The sequence below is a fragment of the Xenopus tropicalis genome, chromosome 3 (assembly GCF_000004195.4).
Source record: "Xenopus tropicalis strain Nigerian chromosome 3, UCB_Xtro_10.0, whole genome shotgun sequence".
Taxonomy (NCBI): domain Eukaryota; kingdom Metazoa; phylum Chordata; class Amphibia; order Anura; family Pipidae; genus Xenopus; species Xenopus tropicalis.
Genome location: NC_030679.2, coordinates 109,195,827 through 109,219,082, shown reverse-complemented (window position 1 = coordinate 109,219,082; position 23,256 = coordinate 109,195,827). Strand labels below are relative to the sequence as shown.

Sequence of the window (23,256 nt, the reverse complement as noted above, 5' to 3'; positions counted from 1 at the left end):
ACAAGAGCATGGTATAATACAGCCTTTTATATAAAGTCTCATATTGTATAAACGTCAAAGGACAGGGAGGCCTACATATCAAAATTCCTATTTGTGAAATGTTCATATTTTTTTCTGCTTTAAATAAAATGTGAATGTTTGCTTACTTATTACAAATCTGAATACAAAAGTGGAATCAAAGAAAATCGGGGAAAAAACTCAAATACTCCTACCTAGAAACCCACTTTTTTCCTTAGGGCAGTGGCACACAGGGAGATTAGTTGCCCCGTGACAAATCTTCGCAATGCCATCCCACCGGCAGGAATGTAAATCGCCGGTGGGATGGCAAACGCGTCGCTATGATTTCCCAAAGTCACCCAAAGTTGCCTCTCACGGAAACCAGATGACTTTGGAAAAATGAAGCAACGCGTATGCCATCCCACTGGCGATTTACGTTCTAGCCGGTGGGATGGCATTACAGGGGGATTAGTCGCCCGCGGTATACATGATTTGTCGTGGGGCAACTAAACTCCCTGTGTGCTACTGCCCTAGGTTCCCAGCAAAGGACATGCTCATGTTCTGCCTGTGTACTCTCCCATCAACAAATCTATCAGTCCCTTTAGCACCTCCTCAAAACAGGTTTGGATACAGCATCACATGTACTTTACATTAAGTAGAATTGGACCCTTATATGATGTGGTAAGTATTAATAGACATTTATATGCATATTTAGTTTAAAAAATATAGAAATTAATTTGTAGCAATGTTAAAAAAACTGACCACGGCAGGACTCGAACCTGCAATCTTCTGATCCGAAGTCAGACGCCTTATCCATTAGGCCACGTGGCCCACTTGTGTTCTCTACTGCAGACACGCTATCTATAACACATATGGTTTGTTTCATTTCATGAAAATGTTGTAACCTTATCGATTGACTAAACGACCGATCGTCATGGTCCAAAATTTATCAGGACGATAATTTGGAATGCACACACGGTCTGAAAACAGATTATTTTGGTGCGTGTATGCCCAGCCTCCTCATACACCCGCTTGTGCATAACCCGCATTCACCGCTAGAAGCTGTACTTGAACTTAAAGGACAACATAGTAGAAACCAGTGCATTCTGGGTGCCATCAAAACCTGTACCCGTGCTGTCACCTCACTCTTACCTAGAAACCCACTTTTTTCATTAAGAGTCCAGCAAGGACATGGTCATCCCATCCTGTTCTGCCTGTGTACTCTCCCATCCATTGGCTGCCCTGTTTCTCCTGCCCACAAATCTATGAGTCTCTTTAGCACCAGGTTTGGATTCAGCAATCACATGTACTTTGCATTAAAACAACCGACCGCGGCAGGACTCGAACCTGCAATCTTCTGATCCGAAGTCAGACGCCTTATCCATTAGGCCACGCGGCCCTGGTGCAAACTTTACTGCAGACGCGCTATCTATAATATATATGGCGGGTGTCATTTGCCCTTTATTTTCTCTGTATAGAAACATATACATGTTATATCCTTCCACCGAGTTTTGTGAGCTTCGTTCCATGTGTTACTGCGGGAGAAAGCCTGCTATGTGGGACACTTAATTTTCTCATACACCCAGACAGGTCGGTACAACTGACTGAGAAAGATTAGTTCTCAGCGGATGATTTTTCCGCTGCTTGCGTGCTTTACTGGCCTAACCTCTAAATTTAGCTCCCGGCTTCATAGGCCACAGATGGAACCTCCCAAGCGGTACTACAGCAGCACAAAGCAATGTTCAGTATGCAAACACCATATGGCGTGCTTCTCTGACAGGGAACTTTCCCCGCATGGTGCGCTTTATATCCCGGGCACAGGATTATTCAGGGCCACTTTCCCTTGATTAAAGGTAAGTATGGGGGTGTCTTTCACTTAATATTACAGTATGATGCTTATTCTTGCCTATACCTCGCATATTTACTGACATAGATTTACTTATATAACTGTAAGGAGGCATAGAATAGATCCAGGCAGAGCAGCAGTAGCACCAGCTTTTGTGACCGACAGCCTGCGCAGCACCCGCACCCATGACTAGTGATGGGTAAAATGTTTCATTGGCATGGATTCGTGGCGAATTGCTGCTTTTCAGTGGGAGGTAAATGCTTTGTTACCGCGGATGACTAATCTCCCTGCGATGCCATCCCACCGGCAAGAATGTAAATCGCCGGTGGGATGGCATACGCGTCGCTACGATTTCCCAAAGTTGCCTCTCATGGAAACCAGGGGAGTTCGGGAAAATGAAGCGACGCGTATGCCATCCCATCGGCGATTTACATTCTAGCCGGTGGGATGGCATTGCAAGGAGATCGCCCACGGTAACGAAGATTTGCCGTGGGGCAACTAATCTCCCCATGTGCTACTGCCCTAGGTTCCCAGCAAAGGACATGCTCATTCCATTCATGTTCTGCCTGTGTACTCTCCCATCAACCAATCTATGAGTCCCTTTAGCACCTCCTCAAAACAGGTCTGGGTTCAGCAATCACATGTATTTTACATTAAGTAGAATTGGACCCTTATATGATGTGGTAAGTATTAATAGATGTTTATATGCATATTTAATTTAAAAAATATAGAAATTAATTTGTAGCAAAGTTAAAATAATCGACCACGGCAGGACTCGAACCTGCAATCTTCTGATCCGAAGTCAGACGCCTTATCCATTAGGCCACGCGGCCCACATGTGCTCTTAATTGCAGACACACTCATCAGGTAAGAGGAAGGCTGCCACTGGTGGCACTTTGTCTGAGAGAACAGATTCATTTTGGAGGCAATAATCTACAAGCTAAAAAAAATGTATAATTGAATAAATGGTTTAAATTTTGCCTAGGACAGCTCCCATTAACTACATAACCCCGCAAGCTTTCAGATGCTGAAATTTTACATTTGAGTTTTTCACATTTTTTATGCTTAATAAATATGAAGAATTCGAGTTTTTTGAAACATAATTCAAATTCGTTATTTTAGAGCAAAACAAAACAAGAATTGTGGAAAAAATTCAAACATTAATAAGCCCCAAAATGTCCCAGGAAGTATTCTTAAATCTAGACTAATGTGCTCTAAAAATTTATAATAATATTTTACAGGTATATATACCAGTGCACACAGTACATCCTAGTGCTTTCTTTGGCTCTTACCTTAGATTGTAAGCTCTATTGGGGCAGGGACTGATGTGAAAGATGTACTTTCTCTGTAAATATGCGGAATATGCCAGTGCTATATATATATATATATTTAGGGCCACTCGAGGCATTACCTACATAGCTGCAGGACTATCACTAGTGATCTTATCCGTCAGGATCTACGCTAACTTTGCAGAATTACCCCACTAAATGCTGTTAACATGACTACCTGTGCTCCTAAGGGCTCTGGCGGTGGGATGGCATCCACGGCAGCAAGACTTGTGGAAAGCGCCGAAGTTGCCTCTGAACGCGCCGCCGCGTATTGGTGTTTTGGCCCCTGGAAAACTGGTGAGTTCATTACAATTGCACATGTACACCTTCATCTGTGGGTGGCAATTTGCTTGACCGAAATGGGTTGGACAGACACATTTTGTGGGGCAAAAATGCCATCCCTACTATGTCTGTTACCTTGCATCCCTATGAATAATATTTGCACCAGTGGCTATTAAGGTGGCCAATCGCCACGTAGCAATTTCAGTAGCATGTAAGATTGTTGTTCCCACCCTCCACTGACGTTAGGGGCTGAATAGTCAGATATGGAGGTAGAAATTCTACCTCCACCTGCCATCATCTTTTTAGCTGGCCGATCAACGAGTCGACTGCTATCCTCAGCCTTCTGTGATATCAGTTGCCTCTTCGAGCCGCCATACACATACCATATTATCGGTGCATGTATGACCGGCCTTACTGTCAAGGTACCAGAGAAGTAGGACCCCTTAGACTGGCCGCTAGATGCTGTACTTGAACTGAAGGGGCAACATATCAGAAAGCAGTGCATTCTGGGTGCCATCAAAACCTGTACCCGTGCTGTCACCTCACTCTTACCTAGAAACCCACTTTTTCATTAAGTGTCCAGCAAGGACATGGTCATCCCATCCTGTTCTGCCTGTGTACTCTCCCATCCACTGGCTGCCCTGTTTCTCCTGCCCACAAATCTATGAGTCTCTTTAGCACCAGGTTTGGATTCAGCAATCACATGTACTTTACATTAAAACAACCGACCGCGGCAGGACTCGAACCTGCAATCTTCTGATCCGAAGTCAGACGCCTTATCCATTAGGCCACGCGGCCCCAGTGCACACTTTACTGCAGACACGCTATCTATAATACATATGGCGGGTGTCATTTGCCCTTTATTTTCTCTGTATAGTATCTTTATTTATAAAGTGCTATTTTTGTACGCAGCGCTGTACAGTAGAATACATTAATACAAACAGGGGGTTATTAAGATCATAGGCAATAAGAATCAAAAACACAAGAGGATGGAGGTCCCTGCCCCATAGAGCTTACAATCTATATGGGAGGGTAACTTACAGACACAAATAGGCAAATATAAGTGCTGTAGATCACAGTGGGTGAAAGTACAATATAAGTATTCCTACACGTTATATCAATCCACGAGTTTCGTGAACTTCACTCCATGTGTTACTACGGGAGAAAGCCTGCTATTTGGGGCATTTATTTCTCTGGTGCGGACTGATACAAACAGGTCGGTACTACTGACTGTGAGAGAGATTAGCGTTCAGCGGATGAGATTTACCGGTGCTTGCGTGCTTTACTGGACAGACCTCTAAATTTAGCTCCTGGCTTCATAGGCCACACATGGAGCATGAAACAGTATTACAGTAGCGCAAAGCAAGGTGCCGTAAGGGAACACCAACTTCTCTGCTTCTCTGACAGGGAACTTTCCCAGCATGGTGCGCTTTATATCCCGGGCACAGGATTATTCAAGGGCCGCCATCAGAAATCACTGGGCCCCTCACAATAAAATTTTCTGGGCCCCCTCCTATGCCCTGCCCCCCAATGGCCCCTCAGTACAAAGGACACAGATATTGGTAGCCAGGGGTTATGTTTTGCATTGGTGCCAGGGCAGGGGCCCCCTAAAACACTGGTGGTCCTCCTCCACTACGGGCCGCTCCCCACTGCAGCATCTTCCAGCTCCCCCCCAGCATCCTTCATCTCCCCCTAGCATCCTTCATCTTCCCTCAGCGTCCTGCCCAACATCCTTCATCTCCCCCCAGCGTCCTGCCCAACATCCTTCATCTCCCCCCAGCGTCCTGCCCAACATCCTTCATCTCCCCCCAGCGTCCTGCCCAACATCCTTCATCTCCCCCCAGCGTCCTGCCCAACATGCTTCATCTCCCCCCAGCGTCCTGCCCAACATGCTTCATCTCCCCTCCGCATCCTGCCCAACATGCTTCATCTCCCCTCAGCGTCCTGCCCAACATCCTTCATCTCCCCCCAGCGTCCTGCCCAACATGCTTCATCTCCCCTCCGCATCCTGCCCAACATGCTTCATCTCCCCTCAGCGTCCTGCCCAACATCCTTCATCTCCCCTCAGTGTCATGCCCAACATGCTTCATCTCCCCTCAGCGTCCTGCCCAACATCCTTCATCTCCCCTCAGTGTCATGCCCAACATGCTTCATCTCCCCTCAGCGTCCTGCCCAACATCCTTCATCTCCCCTCAGTATCCTGCCCAACATCCTTCATCTCCCCTCAGCGTCCTGCCCAACATCCTTCATCTCCCCTCAGCATCCTGCCCAACATCCTTCATCTCCCCTCAGCGTCCTGCCCAACATGCTTCATCTCCCTTCAGCGTCCTGCCCAACATGCTTCATCTCCCCTCAGCGTCCTGCCCAACATCCTTCATCTCCCCCCAGCGTCCTGCCCAACATCCTTCATCTCCCCCCAGCGTCCTGCCCAACATGCTTCATCTCCCCTCAGCGTCCTGCCCAACATCCTTCATCTCCCCCCAGCGTCCTGCCCAACATGCTTCATCTCCCCTCAGCATCCTGCCCAACATGCTTCATCTTTAGCTCCTGGCTTCATAGGCCACACATGGAGCATGAAACAGTATTACAGTAGCGCAAAGCAAGGTGCCGTAAGGGAACACCAACTTCTCTGCTTCTCTGACAGGGAACTTTCCCAGCATGGTGCGCTTTATATCCCGGGCACAGGATTATTCAAGGGCCGCCATCAGAAATCACTGGGCCCCTCACAATAAAATTTTCTGGGCCCCCTCCTATGCCCTGCCCCCCAATGGCCCCTCAGTACAAAGGACACAGATATTGGTAGCCAGGGGTTATGTTTTGCATTGGTGCCAGGGCAGGGGCCCCCTAAAACACTGGTGGTCCTCCTCCACTACGGGCCGCTCCCCACTGCAGCATCTTCCAGCTCTCCCCCAGCATCCTTCATCTCCCCCTAGCATCCTTCATCTTCCCTCAGCGTCCTGCCCAACATCCTTCATCTCCCCCCAGCGTCCTGCCCAACATCCTTCATCTCCCCCCAGCGTCCTGCCCAACATCCTTCATCTCCCCCCAGCGTCCTGCCCAACATCCTTCATCTCCCCCCAGCGTCCTGCCCAACATGCTTCATCTCCCCCCAGCGTCCTGCCCAACATGCTTCATCTCCCCTCCGCATCCTGCCCAACATGCTTCATCTCCCCTCAGCGTCCTGCCCAACATCCTTCATCTCCCCCCAGCGTCCTGCCCAACATGCTTCATCTCCCCTCCGCATCCTGCCCAACATGCTTCATCTCCCCTCAGCGTCCTGCCCAACATCCTTCATCTCCCCTCAGTGTCATGCCCAACATGCTTCATCTCCCCTCAGCGTCCTGCCCAACATCCTTCATCTCCCCTCAGTGTCATGCCCAACATGCTTCATCTCCCCTCAGCGTCCTGCCCAACATCCTTCATCTCCCCTCAGTATCCTGCCCAACATCCTTCATCTCCCCTCAGCGTCCTGCCCAACATCCTTCATCTCCCCTCAGCATCCTGCCCAACATGCTTCATCTCCCTTCAGCGTCCTGCCCAACATGCTTCATCTCCCCTCAGCGTCCTGCCCAACATCCTTCATCTCCCCCCAGCGTCCTGCCCAACATCCTTCATCTCCCCCCAGCGTCCTGCCCAACATGCTTCATCTCCCCTCAGCGTCCTGCCCAACATCCTTCATCTCCCCCCAGCGTCCTGCCCAACATGCTTCATCTCCCCTCAGCATCCTGCCCAACATGCTTCATCTCCCCTCAGCATCCTGCCCAACATTCTTCATCTCCCCTCAGCGTCCTGCCCAACATCCTTCATCTCCCCCCAGCGTCCTGCCCAACATGCTTCATCTCCCCTCAGCATCCTGCCCAACATTCTTCATCTCCCCCCAGCGTCCTGCCCAACATCCTTCATCTCCCCCCAGCGTCCTGCCCAACATGCTTCATCTCCCCTCAGCGTCCTGCCCAACATGCTTCATCTCCCCTCAGCGTCCTGCCCAACATCCCCCAGCTCCCCCCAGCGTCCTGCCCAACATGCTTCATCTCCCCCCCAGCGTCCTGCCCAACATCCTTCATCTCCACCCAGCGTCCTACCCAGCGTCCTGCCCAACATCCCCCAGCTCCCCCCAGCGTCCTGCCCAACATCCCCCAGCGTCCTGCCCAACATGCTTCATCTCCCCCCAGCGTCCTGCCCAACATCCTTCATCTCCCCCAGCGTCCTGCCCAACATCCCCCAGCTCGCATGCCTGCGCCCTCCAGATACCCCCGTCTCGCAGCTACAGCTACTCTTTTATTAGGTTGCGCCCAGTGCGTGCTGACGTCACGCGTACGCACGGGGCGCAACCAATAAAATTACCCGCTGACCGCCAATGAACGAAGGGCCTGTAACTCTTTAAAGGGGCCCATGCTTAAAAACTGGATGACGGCCCTGCCCCCTATAAAGCCTAGATCGTCCGGCCCGGGACAGCTGCCCCCCCTGTGCCCCCCTGATGGCGGCCCTGCAGCGCTTTGCCTTGATTAAAGGTAAGTATAGGGGTGTCGTTCACTTTATATTACAGTATGAGGCTCATTCTTGCCCATGTACTTATATACACAGTGTTATAAGAGTGCGCTGCATTGGGGAGACTTGCAGATAACTCAGTTGGTGTTTATGTTCTGCTCTTGGCCATTTCTAAGCTTCCCCTGCTTGCAGTCTGCTGCTCACACATGGATACTGTAACTTACTCCTGAATAAATCTATTGCCTGCTTGTTGGCAGTACCCTGTAGGCTTGTACACCCTACAAATAAATAGGGCTAGAAATGGCATGTTCTTTACTCTGATTTTAATGCGCCAGCCTTTCAGAAGCCCTATAAAAGTAATAATCCAGGCTTTAAGGGCGAAGACAGATTAATTGCCATGATTTTCAAAATCTAGTTGCAGCAACTAATCCCCGCCACTAAAGTAACTGTGACTTGTACCAGCGCGGGTACCTTCACATGCGGCAACTTGCATATTTTGAGAACAGAGGTAGCATTGTGACTGGGTAATTAGTCGCCACAACTACTTTTTTAAGTAACCCTGTCTGTCTTAGCCCTAAAGGTTGTGCTTAGGGGATCACCATCTTGGATTTTGTTAGATGTGTCAGTGACACTGCACATGCTCAGTGGGGTCTGGGCAGCTGTTATGAAGCTAAGCTTAGGGGTTGTAGCAAATTATCAAGCAGAAAATGAGGTTTGTCTGTGATATAAGCAGATTCTGCAGAGCTGATTATTAAATTCTGATGCTAAGTGCAGTGGCTTCAGAAACTGAATTACTAATCAGCCTTATATAATGACATTTATATTCTATATATACAGTATATTGTGAGTGGGTCCCTAAGCTCAGTAAGTGACAGCAACACAGAGCATGTGCAGGGAATCAGCAGAGAAGAAGATGGGGAGCTACTGAGGCATATACAGAGGCACAGATCTGGGATGTGGTCACATTTGTCTTGTTCAAAGGTTCAAAACATAATGCGCAGCATTTTTAGCCTCCTTCTCATTAGTTGTCCTTTTAGAGTAAGAAATTGCTCTACTGGTCTATTTTAATAAATGTTTTTAAAGAAGGAAAGGCTACATCACTGGGGGGGGGGGTGCCAAAATGTTTTTTGACTCCAGGATTCTGAAGAAAGAAGGAAGAGGAATGCTCACTTGCAATCAATAGGGGGTTGTCTAACATTTGGCATCCCCTAGTGATTTAGCCTTTCCTTCTCCTTTAATTATTTGAAGTTTCACATGTAATTTAATATATTTATTTGTATTTTATATACAAATAATTTATTTAGGTTTTATTTTTATTTTCAGATCCTGCCATGGATCTCTGAACCCTTGCCATACCAACCACTCTAATCCACTAATATGAATCGTTTGCTTCGAAAAGCCACTCCTCTATTTCCTTCTTGGAAGACAAGAGGCTGTGGATACCGTAAGTGCTCCTATGCACCACAGTTACAGACGGAAACTCTGGAAACTGAAATGTCCCAGAGGAGAATGAACCCCCTTAACATCCAAATGCTTTCCAAAGGGCTTCATGCGCAAGTATTTAGGGGTAAGCAAGTGCAGCATGCAGAAGAGGACATTCAGAGAAGCATTAACCATCTGAAGAGTCATGAACTTTGGGGGCAAGAAACATCTACAGTCCCAGACATAGAACTGCAGCTTCCCAAGTTGTATGGAAATGATATTGAGGAACACTTCCAAATTCTGGCTCAGAAGCAGTCTTTGCCATACTTAGAGGCAGCAAATGATCTCCTGAATTGCCAGCTGCCAACTATGCCTCAAACATGGGCCTGGCAGTCTGGATGGACCCGATACACTGCTACAGGAGAGACAGAATTGGTGGACTTTCCAGATGAAAAAGCTTTGGTGTTTGATGTGGAAGTTTGTGTATCAGAGGGCCACTGTCCAACCCTGGCTGCTGCTGTTTCTCCTCAGTACTGGTTAGATATGAAGCTAGAATGTCCTAGAGAAGGAAAGGCTAAGTCACTTGGGGGTGCCATGATGTTAGGCACCCCCCAGTGACTTTAATCGCTTACCTTGTACCCCGGGCTGGTGCCCCTGTTTGGAGAAAACAGCACCAGCCCGGGGTACCTGCAACAAGTGTTTCCTCTTCCTTCTTTCATCTGTCTTCGGAATCCCTGGGCCGGCGCATGTGCAGTAGAGTGAAAATGTCAACTTTTTTGTTTAAGTTCGGCTTTTCACTCTACTGCACATGTGCAAGCACAAAGACGGGAGAAGGAAGGGTAGCTGCTCGCTACAGGTACCCGGGGCTGGTGGGGTTTTCTCCTAACAGGGGCACCAATTCCGGGTAAAAGGTAAGCGATCAAAATGTTAGGCACCCCCAAGTGACTTTAATCGCTTACTTAGCCTTTCCTTCTCCTTTAATGTCCTCTATGTCCTTTCATATGTATATCTGCATCTTATATTACTGTTTTTTGTAGGTACTCTTGGTGCAGTAGGAGATTAATAGAGGACAGATATACATGGTCTAAAGAACTGTCATTGTCTGACCTGATCCCACTGGAGACATCAGTGAATTGCAACTGTATTACCAAAAACAACTGGACAGAGAGATTGGTTGTGGGGCACAATATCAGCTTTGATAGGGCACATATTAAAGAGCAGTATCTTATCAAAGTAAGAATACTAACCTGTTTCTGATATATGGGCAGTAATATAGGGAATACACTTGATTAAAAAGACTCGCTAAGATATTACAAGGGAACTCTACCCAAACACAACTTAAGCTTTTTGAAAAGTAAACTTTATGTCAATTAACAACTTTGCAATATACATCAATTAAAAAAATATGCAGCCTTTTTATGATTTTTAATGTAATAATATGTTTGAAACTGTTATCGTAGCCTGGCCCCCTTTTCTTCTGTTGATCTGGCTGACTACTTTAGCACTCAAAAACAAGTGTAACAGTAGCTGACTATCTTCAGCCTGCATCCTCCAAACCCCACAATTCCCTGCACATGTGATGTCAATAAGGAAAGGAACATCGTACAATACATTGTAGGTTTTGTAGTTTCTGCATGCTGTCTGTAAGCTGCCAAGAAGTTGTTACAATTTGTAACATTAGTGTTTTAGTCCCTCCTCCCCTGCCAGGATTTCAAATGATGCAGAGAAGAAAAGAACTGTTTTGCAGCTGGATTTCAGCATTTAAAAATGGTATTTATTCATACTTTTTGAAGGAACAGATTACAGTGATAGGTATATTAGGAGTTTCCATGTTGTGCGGGGACCTTTAACAAATTGTGATGTGGAGGCTGAAGTTCCCCTTTAAGGTCTAATAATAGATATACTGGTCATTTTTTTTTTTTTTAAATTCGTAATTGTACATTTCTATAAAGATTTGTCTATATACTACTTGTGTTAGAAGTGTAGGAGGAACCTGAATATTCTGCTTTCAAGCAACTTAGGGTTATGACTAAAAAGTCTTTTGATGGGTTTCAGGGTTCAAAAATGAGATTTATGGATACCATGAGCATGCACATGGCCATATCTGGTCTTACAGGATTCCAGCGCACTTTGTGGATGGCCAGCAAATATGGAAAGAAAAAGGGGCTGCAGGAAGTCAAGCAGCACATCAAGAAAACGCGCAGCAAATTTGATGGTTCTCCAGTGAGTTTTTGCAACCAAATTAAATTGGTTAAGAAAAATCCTTTCTCATCATCATTTACTAGCACCACTGACTGCATTCCTTCATTTTGTTCTAATTCTAGCCACAACAAGCAGATTTGGTTGTTTATAATTAATGTCATTTTCTCCAGTATTTTAAAAAAAAAAAAAAAAAAAAAAACGTTTTGGTGGTTTCCCTTTAAATGAGATTTATTGTGGCCACTGTTACCCAGGGGTTCTATTGCTAGCACATTTCAAATTCATACTGGGTCATTTAAGATCACTAAATCCAGTATCATTTCTGGTAGCATTCTCAGCAGTCTGGGACAAGAAATTGTCATGGATTTTTTCTTATCACAGTTTCAGAATCATTCAGGGATTAAAGTCAGGATTTTGTGCGTTTGTTTCAGATCAGTTCTTGGGACTGGGTGAATATCAGCAGCATAAATAACCTTGCAGATGTGCACGCACTGTATGTGGGTGGCCCACCCCTGGAGAAGGAGGCCCGGGAGCTCTTTGTAAAAGGAAGCATCTCGGATATTAGAACAGAGTTCCAAGTAAGAAAAGATTACACTTCCCCTTTAAACCTCTAAAATAACAAATCCTCCTATGACTTTTTTCTTTATGTTGAAAGGAACTCATGAGGTACTGTGCGCTGGATGTTCAGGCAACGCATGAAATCTTTCAGGAACAGTTTCCACTCTTCATGGAGAGGTAAAGGGACAGTTACCATGGAATATTTTTCAGTATGATACAATATATAGATTGTAGTATTAGTATTCTATATTTATTTTCTACATGGATGTTGAAGGCAGGGTATATATTATATTTAGCTTTTAGAATTTTTAACTTGAGGCTTTTGCTTCCCATGATGCAGGAGCCAACAAACTAAATACAATTTATAGGTTATTTGTTACCAAACCAGAGAATATGGATTAGGGGATAAAGGCGCTTATACTGCTCCACCTACCTAAAAGATCAGCTACCTCCATTCTTAAACTCAGGTGCTCCTCAGCTAAATGGTGTTCTGGTTGTATTTTGCATTAATGTTAATAAAAATACATAAAACAAAATTTCGCTGGTCAGGTCAAAAGCACTGTATCAACTTCACATGGTTAGACAATTTTCATGAGTGTGGAATCAAATTAGTACATGAATATGACAACTGTGTATAACAGGGGAATATTGATGAAGGATATGAATGTGAGAACATATTTGCTATTATCACAGGGTATTATTTCTCCTCAGGTGTCCTCACCCTGTCACTCTGTCAGGTATGTTAGAAATGGGCGTTTCCTATTTACCTGTTAACCAGAACTGGGAAAGGTATTTGGATGAGGCTCAGACGAGCTATGAAGAGCTTCAAAAAGAAATGAAGAAATCATTGATGAATCTAGCCAACGATGCATGCCAGCTGCTCACCGAAGATGCGTATGTTATATATTAACAAGTTGAACTTGTTTTTTTTCACTAACCTGCTCTAGTTATGGGTACTAAGGAGCTTTACACTGTCTGATGGCTGGGAACCTGTGGTAATGCCATGTAAAACTATATAGCCTCTTATTACGAATGTGGAACTATTACAGCAACATGCTGTGTATCAAAGACTTTTTTTTTTTTTTTAATTTTTTTTTTTTTCACAATTCAAATTGTCTTGCACAAAAATATGATTGTCTTGGAAAAAAAAAGTGTGTTTTTTTTTACATTTATTATGCAACAAATCTGAGACAAATCAGAGAGGAAAAAATATGCTATCTAAAAGCTTGCAAGATCATGGTAGGAAGTCAATGGTAGGTTTTCTTTTTTACATCTAGATGATGTTTTCAGTTTTTTTTTTTTTACACTTTTATTTGTGCAACAATACAAAAAAAGTTGTGGCTTTGCGTTTTTTTTCTTTTTCATTTGTGCTTTTTTAATTCGGGTCATTTAATAAATGACTAGACATTTGTGGCTTCAAAAAACTCAAACAAGGAAAATCTGAATGTTGATAAATCCCGCCCCCTTAGTGTTTATACCACCACCACTTAAGTCCTTTCATAAGATCTCCCTCCAGTTCCAGTGGTGCTGTTATTGCTTAGGAACATTGTATCCATGAACATGTTATAAGGAGTATTCTCATGAAGGCTCTACACCAGGGGTGGCCAATACGTCTATCGCGGCCCAGCAGTCGATCCCCCGTGGATTTCTGGTGGACCGCGATCAAGCCGGGGATGCGGAAGTGCTCCGTGAATGCGTACGAATAAACCTATGTGCGCATTGACGCCGCACTTCCGCATTCTGCGTCGGTCCGTTCGATCGCAACCGAAGAACGTCTGGCCACCCCTGCTCTACACTGATATCTCTGTGTGATGTGACTGTGCTTACTTCTGGTAAGGGAGGTGGTATAATAGAGTTCTGTATATGTAATAAGGCATATTCCCTGTTTAACCTACTGTTGAAGTGGGCGGCCTCAATTTCCACGACTTTGATAACTATTTAGAAAGATTTAACAGTTTCTTTGAATAAAATATGTTGGTAAAGGAATCATACATTGTATTATTGATCTCAACCTCACTTCAGTTACAAGGAAGATCCCTGGCTTTGGGACCTTGAATGGGACATTCAGGAGTTTAAACAAAAAAAGACTAAAATCAGTAAAAAGCAGAAGAGACTGAAAGAAGCCCAAGAAAGTGTAGGAAACAAGTTTATTGAGGATCTTAATGAAGGTGAGTGGAGAATAGAAGGTTACATTTAGATTTACATTTAGATTTAATATCAGTTTTTATGTATGTATATTTTTATTTATAAAGCGCTACTTATGTACGCAGCGCTGTACAGTAGAATATATTAATTCAAACAGGGGGTTAATAAGGTAATAGATAAATACAAAGTATAACAATAAATACAAATAAATACAAGATACAGTTGCAATAAGTTAAGAGTCAAAGACACAAGAGGATGGAGGTCCCTGCCCCGTAGAGCTTACAATCTATATTAATTTGACAGATCTCTTTTGGTATAAATTTGTATTTTTGTATTATGTGCTTCTTGAGCACGTGACTTTGTAATTAATTTTAATTAATTAATTAAAAGTACTATGCAAATGTGTCTGTGCTATATAAAGAACAACTAATACATAATAATTATATATGTAATAATATAGTAATGTTAGGCTGTTGCATGTAAGTTTCAGCTTTTGAAGCTCAGAAATAAAAAAAATAAACATTTTTGATACCAGCTATTAATATGTACCTGTATTTTGTAGCTGTTATGCAGGACTATTACATTTGACTTGTCTTGAAGTTATTTGGCATTTAATATTTGTAAATTGCTCCTGTAGATACTGGACCTCCGAGTGAAGAAGAAGAGTCTCGCCCTTCCTTGGCCAAAATCTACTTGGAAGATCTCAAACTCAAAACTTTACCTTTGCTGCCAAAGAGAAGCCAGCATTTACCTGGTCACCCTGGGTAAGAGTCAGTCAGCAGACTGGAAACCACATGTTCTTGCACCTTACGTTACTAATAAAAATATAATTATGTTTCTGTTTTCAGATGGTACCGTAAATTGTGTCCTAAACTAGAAGATCCTGACTGGCTGCCAGGACCAAGTTTAATTAGTCTTCAGATGAGGTTAACTCCTAAACTTATGAGATTGACATGGGATGGTTTCCCTTTGCATTATTCTGAGAAGCATGGCTGGGGCTACCTTGTTCCAGGGAAAAAGGACAACATATTGAACAATGAACAAGAAGAGACCATCCTGTGTCCATACAGGTATATAGGCACATACAAAGGCCTTCTAACATCATGAGAAATTGTAATTCTTAGAACTTAACCATTACTCTTCTTGCAGAGCCATTGAGGAAATTTTTTCAGAATACAGTAAAAATAAAGCAAAGGATAGGCGTGTATCTGAACATTCCAGCTTACATGAGGATTTCATTCTTACTGATGACAGCTCTATGTGGCAAAAGGTGAGGAAGGATAAGAGGAAGTCTGCAATATATTTTTTTAATCGTAGTATCAGGTACTGCTTCATATTCAGAGTAATATTGTCTGTTATGATAGAATAGTTGAAACTTTTATGAAGGTGCTTTGCAGCTGATCCTGTTGGTGTTGGCAGCTGGATACCAGGCTTAAAGGAAATTAAAGGTTATAACACTGGTGGGTGTTAGGTGCCCCCCCCCCCCCCAGTTTGTATAATTACACAGCTTGTGGCTCCAGCTGATGTACTTCTTACATCACCTGGCATATTTTATTGATAAGCTCTGCATCCATGATGTTGGCGTTGGAAGAGCCCTGTGTCGCTTTTGAGAGAAAGTAGAGAAAAGGATTTAACGGCGAGAATATAGATCTTCCTTTCTTTCATGTCGAGGGGGGTACAGGAACAGTGTGGGCATACCTAAAGTGCCCCTAGGACAAAGGCGCTCCTCAGGAAATCTTAGGATCTTGTGGCCTAAGGGCGCCTTCTTGGAAAGATAAATATAAAACTGATAACATTTTGTGAATGTCTGTAAGGAGGACCAGGACACAAAACTTGTTCTGCCAATACCATATTCCAGGGTGTGCCCAAGAGGTTCTCAAGGCCCGGGTAGAATGTACTTGTAGTCATAAGGGAGGCATCCTTTGATCCAGCGAGTAGAGATACATGGGGAACCACAAGCCCCGAACTGATCTTCTTTGAAAGGTCACTTTCCAGCCCTTGAGGAAATTCACGGGGAAGTGTGCCCCCATACCACATGGGGAGAAGGTGCCAAGCTTGTGTCTCCCGATCCCAAAGATGTACACCCCAACTCCGCTGCTGCCAGTCCCCGCAGGCTGGTTCTTCAGAGGGTCAGGCAGAATACCTGAGGTCTTAGAGAGGGGGATATCCAGCTGAGGGAGCTAACGCAAAGATCACAGGCCAGGGACTGGCTCAGGTCTCAACCCTGTTGTGAGTGTTATCTGCCGACCGACAGTTTCCTTGCCAAGGCCTTTCTAAAGGCCAGTCCTAACTTCCTGTGATGGTAAAAGGGAGAGGGGGGGTCAGCAATTCTGACATCACTGCAGGGTCCTACCTCTTGATGGGAGGGGCCCTTTACCCCACTGTTCCCATGTCCCCCTTGACATGAGAGAAATACAAGTAAAAAAAACAAATATAAACGGGCCTAGGCACACCGACCCTAGCCATTATATTGCAAGTGATTTCTCTCACTGGTATTGGCTCCTCCCAGAATTCTAGCCTTTTTTTTTTTTGTTTTCAGTAGTGAATTTTCTAATGCCTAATTTCTTGGTGTGTCTGGCTCTCATTAGATTTTTTTATTACAAGAGTTGCTCTGATCTCTATAATATAGATTGGCACTTACTGTTGGGAACTAAAGGCACAACACTTCTAAAAGAAAGCTCCTCTCTGCAGGAGAAAGGACACCAGATCCAAAAAGAAATGTATTTGAATTCTGTGCTTTCCTGGTAAACCTGGGTTTTTAAAAGGAAACATTTTGATTGTATAGATTTTCCTGTCAGTTTACACAATACTAACAATCTTAAAATGAATAAATATGCTTCTTAGGTTGAGCAGCTAAGTCGGATGGAGATGGATCTTAGTGCTGAAGTCCCGTCCACTGGAACAATGAAAAAAAGAAATAATAAACCTGTGAGTTCCTTTTCTAGAACAAAAATAGAAGAAAATGTATCCAATTGTTTAAAATAAAATATATACTAATAAAAATGTTATCAAGTGTCTAGTCTTACACATGAGCAGTATGGTTTTGCAAGCGAGTCTCTGAACTTGTTACAGACAGGAAGTCCCTTTAGGTTGGGAGAGGTTATATCATCCACTATATAATTGTAACCATTTTATTTCACTTTCTTGCACAGGAACCCCCTGCTGAACCAGAGTTTTGTAGCCTACCTGACTATCACCATGGAAACAGCCCTTGCAGTGATGTGAATGTTTCAGGCTGCTGGTTCTACAAGTTGCCACACAAAGTAAGCTTGGACAAGCCTTCATTTACACTGGACATGTGTGTCCTGCAGCCCTAAAGCTTGTTATAAATGTCAACTCCCAGCATTACCAACAGTTAATTACTGCTGTGGAGTTCTGGGAGCTGGAGTACAACAACAACCTGCAGGGAAGCAGTGTGTACATACTAAAATCTTTAGCAATAGGCCAGTTATATTACATTATATTTTTCTGTTATTCAGGATGGCTATGCTAATAATGTTGGAAGCCCATTTGCAAAGGACTTTCTGCCAAAGATGGAAGATGGCACTTTACAGGCTAGTATTGGAGATTCCAGTGCAACACGTGCCCTAGAAATCAATAAAATGATCTCGTTTTGGAGAAATGCTCACAAAAGAATAAGGTAACAAATTTATAATTGTGTAAATTGGATGAAACCTATGGGGTAATGCAATGGCAGGAGCAGTGTTTACTATTAACTCATATCAACCAACCAGGAGGTAGAATATACTGGTCTATTGCTTGAAAACAAACATCTGATTGGGTTGCTCCAATTACCTCCTTTATCCTTAAATGTCCTTGTAATATATATGTACATTGAGCTTGGGTTTTGTTACAGTTCCCAAATGGTGGTGTGGATGAAGAAGGGTGAACTTCCCCGGACAATCACCAGGTATCCCTTTGTCTTCTTTATTTTGTCTGTTTGTTTGTTCTGATAAGAGAGAAAAGCATAAGGGCTCTGGCACACGGGGAGATTAGTCGCCCGCGACAAATCTCCCTTGTCACGGGCGACTAATCTCCCCGAACTACCATCCCACCGGCGAACATGTAAGTTGCCAGTGGGATGGTACACGCTGCGCAGTCAATTTCGGCAAATCGCCGAAGTTGCCTTGCGAGGCATTTTCGGCGATTTGCCGAAATCGCACCACCGTGTTTGCCATCCCACCGGCGACTTACATGTTCGGCAGTGGGATGGCAACTGATGGCAACTCGGGAATTATTTGATTGCCTCTGCCCACGGTTCATAGGGATGTGTTTATATTAGGCTGTTTTATGGGAATGGAGAAAAAAAACTCCCTCTCCACTGTTTTTCCTTTCTTTTATACTTGATAATACATACGTAACTTTAATTCACTGCTTTATTTAGTGCCGTTGGTTAGAATTATGTGAATCTCTTTCTTTCAGGGACCCCGAGTACGATGAAGAAAACAAGTATGGTTGTATTTTGCCTCTGGTTGTTTCTGCAGGAACTATCACTCGCCGAGCTGTAGAGCCCACATGGCTGACAGCAAGTAATGCTCGTGTAAGTAGCTAAGCAGCTCCACCCACCTTTCTTTGGCTGTATTAGTAAAATGAGAAATGGAAGAGCTGCATAGACAGTAGCATTGATAACAAGGGAATGTGGAGTTGAGGAAACTGAATTAATCAGTGCTTGTTACCATGCCACCATCTTCACTTAGACCTCCTTCCCTGCAAATTCTTTCATTGGCTCCCCGTCACTTAATGAATTAAATTGAAAACAATATTACTTGCATGCAAAACACTCCACAATGTGGCTGCACCTTACTTACCCTGCTTTAGTTGGAAAATACTCACCAAACTGTAATATTTGTTCCACCTATTCTCTACCTTTTTCATGACTACCACACATTTCTCCAGGACTTTTGCAGAGCAGTGCACCATCTCAGTGTGATAGATTGAAGGAGCTATAGAACTGAGCAGAGAAGCATCACATGATGTTTCCTGCATCAGTAAATGTAGCTTTTGCCATTGCCATCTGTTTGGTACTCGCCTGGACATAACCGCAGAGATTTCCCTGTACACATTTGTGAAATAAGCGGTGAACAACTGCTTATATCAAGAAATAGAAAAGGAAAAAAATGTAGTGCTTAGAAGAGCACAATTGAGCAGTTTTATGTCCTATTTAAAGCACTTGTGTATATGCCATTGTTGGCCATTTATGTTGCTGTTCGTTCTTTCCTGGTATGTTAGGCAGATCGCGTGGGCAGTGAATTAAAGGCCATGGTACAAGTGCCCCCGGGATATCACATAATAGGAGCAGATGTGGACTCTCAGGAACTTTGGATAGCTGCAATACTTGGAGAAGCTCATTTTGCTGGAATTCACGGTACTGCAGATGAGAATGCTTATGAGAATGCTCATCATTGTGTTTGGGGGACAGTGATCGTTTGCATGTGGCATAACCACCATCTTTACAATCGGCATAATTACAACATATTGCTTATTAGCCGTGAATTACTATTATTCATAAACCTGTGTACTCTCTCTAAAAATTCTGGCTTCTCTGATGCTGATGTTTAAATTGAAGGTTGCACAGCCTTTGGGTGGATGACTCTGCAAGGCAAGAAGAGTACTGGCACTGACCTGCATAGTAAAACTGCATCTACTGTTGGAATAAGTCGGGAACATGCAAAAGTGTTTAATTACGGGCGCATTTATGGTGCCGGGCAGGCCTTTGCTGAGCGCCTGCTAATGCAGTTTAACCATCGACTTACTCAGGAACAAGCAGCAGAGAAAGCAAAGCAGATGTACGCTGTGACAAAGGGAATCCGGAGGTAGGTGGGGCAGAACACAGCAGGCTTGTAGTAAGCATTTTCTGCATGTCCCAGTAGGAACAGGCTAGATCCACTTTGATAATTGTGGGGCAGCAATCTGGAGGCTATTGTCAGATAATACCTTTGCTTATTTCAGCAAGCAGAAATGTGCTTTGTAACTGGTAAGCATACATTTGGGATACTTTCATGTTGGTATACCCTCCTGTCTCTTCTTTGCGTTGCATAAACTTGGCTTGTAAAGGGCTTCTCATTGCATCCTTATGAGTGCATTCACTTTAACCACGTGCAGGTACATTTTATCTAAAGAAGGAGAATGGTTGGTGGAAGAATTGGGAATCCCAGTTGAGAGGGGAGAAGAGAATTCTGTGAGCTTACAAGATTTACGGAAAATTCAAAAAGAAGCCTCAGCAAAGTATGATATTTTTAATTGTTTTTATTTATATTTTTTACAAGAAAAAAGCACAGACCATGTTTATCCTATCTTTCTAGGAAATTAAAGAAAGCATAGGAAAGGCAAATCTTCAGTCTGTTAACAATGTGACTGTTGTGCAGGTCTAGAAGAAAGTGGAACTTGGTAAGTCGCAGAATTTGGACTGGAGGAACAGAGTCACAGATGTTTAACAAACTGGAGACCATTGCCATGAGTCCCTCACCAAAGACTCCGGTTCTGGGCTGTCACATCAGTAGAGCGCTGGAACCAGCAGCAGTAAAAGGCGAGGTAAGTTGGAAACTAAATCTCACTCTGCCTTACCCCACTTTCCTTATAATGGAACTGGCGTAACATATGCTTGGCTTATTGAGACTTGGGCTTTCTTCCATTCTGATTTTTAGAGGTCTTTCTGATATTTTGATCTAACCCTACAGTCTTATTATTTTTTGTCTTTCTGTGCTTAATGAGGCAAGGATATATAGCTTTGTAACAAAAATGGTTTCCAAATAGTGCAAAGTGTTTTCCAGGTTACCATTAGTGGGAGTGTATATATGAACATGACCAGGGCACTTAAGCTGCAAGATTGAGGGGGCAGTAAATTCTGGGCTCCCCTAGGGTACAAAAGAAAGCACTGGATGGTGGCCCCAAATGAGGGTTACATTTTGGGTGCATGCAGATTGGCTTCTCTGGATAGGGCGCTGAGACAAGTAGGGCTTGAACCCAGTGTATAATACAGTCTTTTGTTGATTTTTATACTCCCTATAAATCTTTGTTTTTGCAAATGTTTTTTCTGTTGTTACCTATTCCTGCCATATTTATATTTTATGCCTCTAAGTTCATAACAAGCCGGATTAATTGGGTGGTGCAGAGCTCAGCGGTAGATTACCTTCACTTGATGCTGGTAGCCATGAAATGGCTCTTTGAGGCATATGACATAGATGGACGGTTCTGCATTAGTATCCATGATGAAGTGCGGTACCTTGTGCAAAGCAAGGACAGATACCGTGCAGCCCTGGCTCTACAGATCACAAACCTGCTAACAAGGTAATTATAACTCATTCAAGGACACTTCTACTTATTAGTGCCTTTGGCACTCAAACAATTGCCAGCAATGTTGTTTGGCCAAATTAAAAATCCTGGCATATGTTAGCCTGTACCTGAAGTAAGTAGGCAAGTGCACACTCTAGCTTGCGTGCCTCAGTAACGCCCATATGCCAACCACTACTCTGCTTTTATGAATACAATGCTGGCAAATGCAAGGAGAGATGTATGCACTGGAAGGTGAAGCTCTGTGCAGTTCATTCTGGGAGCTCAAAGAGCTGCACCTTCACATGCAACCTCCAAGGCCAGGGGTGCAGAAAGTGAAAATATTACATTATATAACCAAGTATACATGCACACTGTTGTAGAACTACAACTGACTGCATGCTGTTTCCGAAGCACAGATGCAATATATATTGCAATATAATATCATTAAGTAACTGGAAAAGTATATAAAAGGGTCCATAATGTAAATCAAAAGTAGAACTCGCTCATATTTTTGGACTGGTGCCAGAATCCCGCATGGGTCCAGTGCGTATGATTAACCACCCACTTTTTCACTCAAAACAAGCATTAACAGGATTATTTAATTGGATGTTGAAAGGTGTCAAAATATTTTAATGTGAATTTGGTTTTTAAAGGTGCATGTTTGCTTCGAGACTTGGAATGCAGGACCTGCCACAGTCTGTGGCATTTTTTAGTGCTGTGGATATAGATAAGTGCTTGAGAAAAGAGGTAACCATGGATTGTGCGACTCCATCAAACCCCACTGGTATGGAGAAAAGATACGGAATTCCACAAGGTACACATCATGTGGTATTGGTTGTATAGTGTTAAGGAATGACTGAAGATATTACTAATTGTATATTTATTGCATAACTTTATGCATTTACAGGGCAATTCCACAGATATGATATCTATATACATAGTTGGAAATTTTCATAACAAACATCTTAAAACCTTCTGAGATTATTCCAAATTGTTAACTTTTTTTTTTGTTTTTTTTATTTTAGGGGAAGCTTTGGATATCTATCAGATTCTTAAAGTCACCAAAGGAGTTTTGTGAAGAACAGCTAAAACCTCCCTGACTCCTATGGAGTTTGTGTAGATGGCACTGAAGTACTGGCGCTTCATTGAGATGCCATATTGGATAGTCTCAGAGGTGTTACAAGCACTTAAGAACAGAAAAGTTCCAATTTTGTGAAACTTAAGCATTAATGCAAACATTTACCATTTCAGAAACATCTCACCTATATAAGGGGTATACGGAAACTGAATTTGTGCAGGAATTTTCGTTCCAAATTTTCTTTCCCCGTTCAGAGGAATAAAAAGTTTGAATTCCTTTAGAAAAAGTGCATTTGTTGTCTGTATTTGACTCTCCTGTTCTGACAAGTGGGCGACATTTATTTTCTCCGTCTCTTCTTTTTTGGTTCCTGGCTTTGTTCCTCTGTTACAGTCTGAAACAATGTAAATAATTTATTTGAAACACAAACACTCTTTTGCAACTGTATACAAGAAAATTCAGCATGCTGTCAGTTCCAGCTGTTTAAAGGAAATCTAAAGCTTAGCAAAGTAGGTTAGAAATGCAAATGTTGTGGGTTTTCTGTACCAGCCCAACGCAACCATAGCCCGTTACAGGGAAGATCTGTGTCCCCTCAAAAATGCCCCAGTAGCTCCCCATCTTTTATGCTGCCTTAGGGAGCTTAG

General features: G+C 43.4%; 2 protein-coding genes and 4 non-coding genes across 7 annotated transcripts in view; 1 reads left to right on the top strand and 5 right to left on the bottom strand.

Annotated features, from left to right (window-relative positions):
* Positions 1 to 755: 755 nt before the first annotated feature.
* Positions 756 to 828, bottom strand: trnar-ucg. The gene has a single exon. It is a non-coding gene; the product is annotated as a tRNA-Arg (tRNA).
* A 495-nt stretch (positions 829 to 1,323) lies between these two features.
* Positions 1,324 to 1,396, bottom strand: trnar-ucg. The gene has a single exon. It is a non-coding gene; the product is annotated as a tRNA-Arg (tRNA).
* A 1,207-nt stretch (positions 1,397 to 2,603) lies between these two features.
* Positions 2,604 to 2,676, bottom strand: trnar-ucg. Its single transcript has one exon. It is a non-coding gene; the product is annotated as a tRNA-Arg (tRNA).
* Positions 2,677 to 4,178: 1,502 nt separating this feature from the next.
* trnar-ucg lies at positions 4,179 to 4,251 on the bottom strand. The gene has a single exon. It is a non-coding gene; the product is annotated as a tRNA-Arg (tRNA).
* Positions 4,252 to 7,820: 3,569 nt separating this feature from the next.
* Positions 7,821 to 22,901, top strand: polg (polymerase (DNA) gamma, catalytic subunit). The gene is made up of 23 exons (XM_002932235.5): positions 7,821 to 7,964; positions 9,265 to 9,899; positions 10,401 to 10,596; positions 11,419 to 11,586; positions 11,994 to 12,140; positions 12,218 to 12,297; positions 12,832 to 13,014; positions 14,143 to 14,288; positions 14,903 to 15,029; positions 15,114 to 15,335; positions 15,415 to 15,535; positions 17,110 to 17,193; positions 17,418 to 17,528; positions 17,745 to 17,905; positions 18,122 to 18,175; positions 18,688 to 18,805; positions 19,495 to 19,630; positions 19,832 to 20,078; positions 20,368 to 20,490; positions 20,631 to 20,796; positions 21,344 to 21,552; positions 22,191 to 22,351; positions 22,563 to 22,901. Exons 2-23 carry the CDS (start codon positions 9,319 to 9,321, stop codon positions 22,613 to 22,615), a joined length of 3,594 nt encoding a protein of 1,197 aa, XP_002932281.3. The 5' UTR covers positions 7,821 to 7,964; positions 9,265 to 9,318; the 3' UTR covers positions 22,616 to 22,901.
* Positions 22,401 to 23,256, bottom strand: part of fanci (FA complementation group I) — a 30,693-nt gene continuing 29,837 nt past the window's right edge. For both annotated transcript variants that reach the window (XM_012959553.3, XM_012959552.3), the window contains exon 38: positions 22,401 to 23,006. In XM_012959553.3, coding sequence (XP_012815007.2) covers positions 22,953 to 23,006 — 54 coding nt within the window. In that variant the 3' untranslated portion in view covers positions 22,401 to 22,952. The remainder of the gene's footprint in view (positions 23,007 to 23,256) is intronic.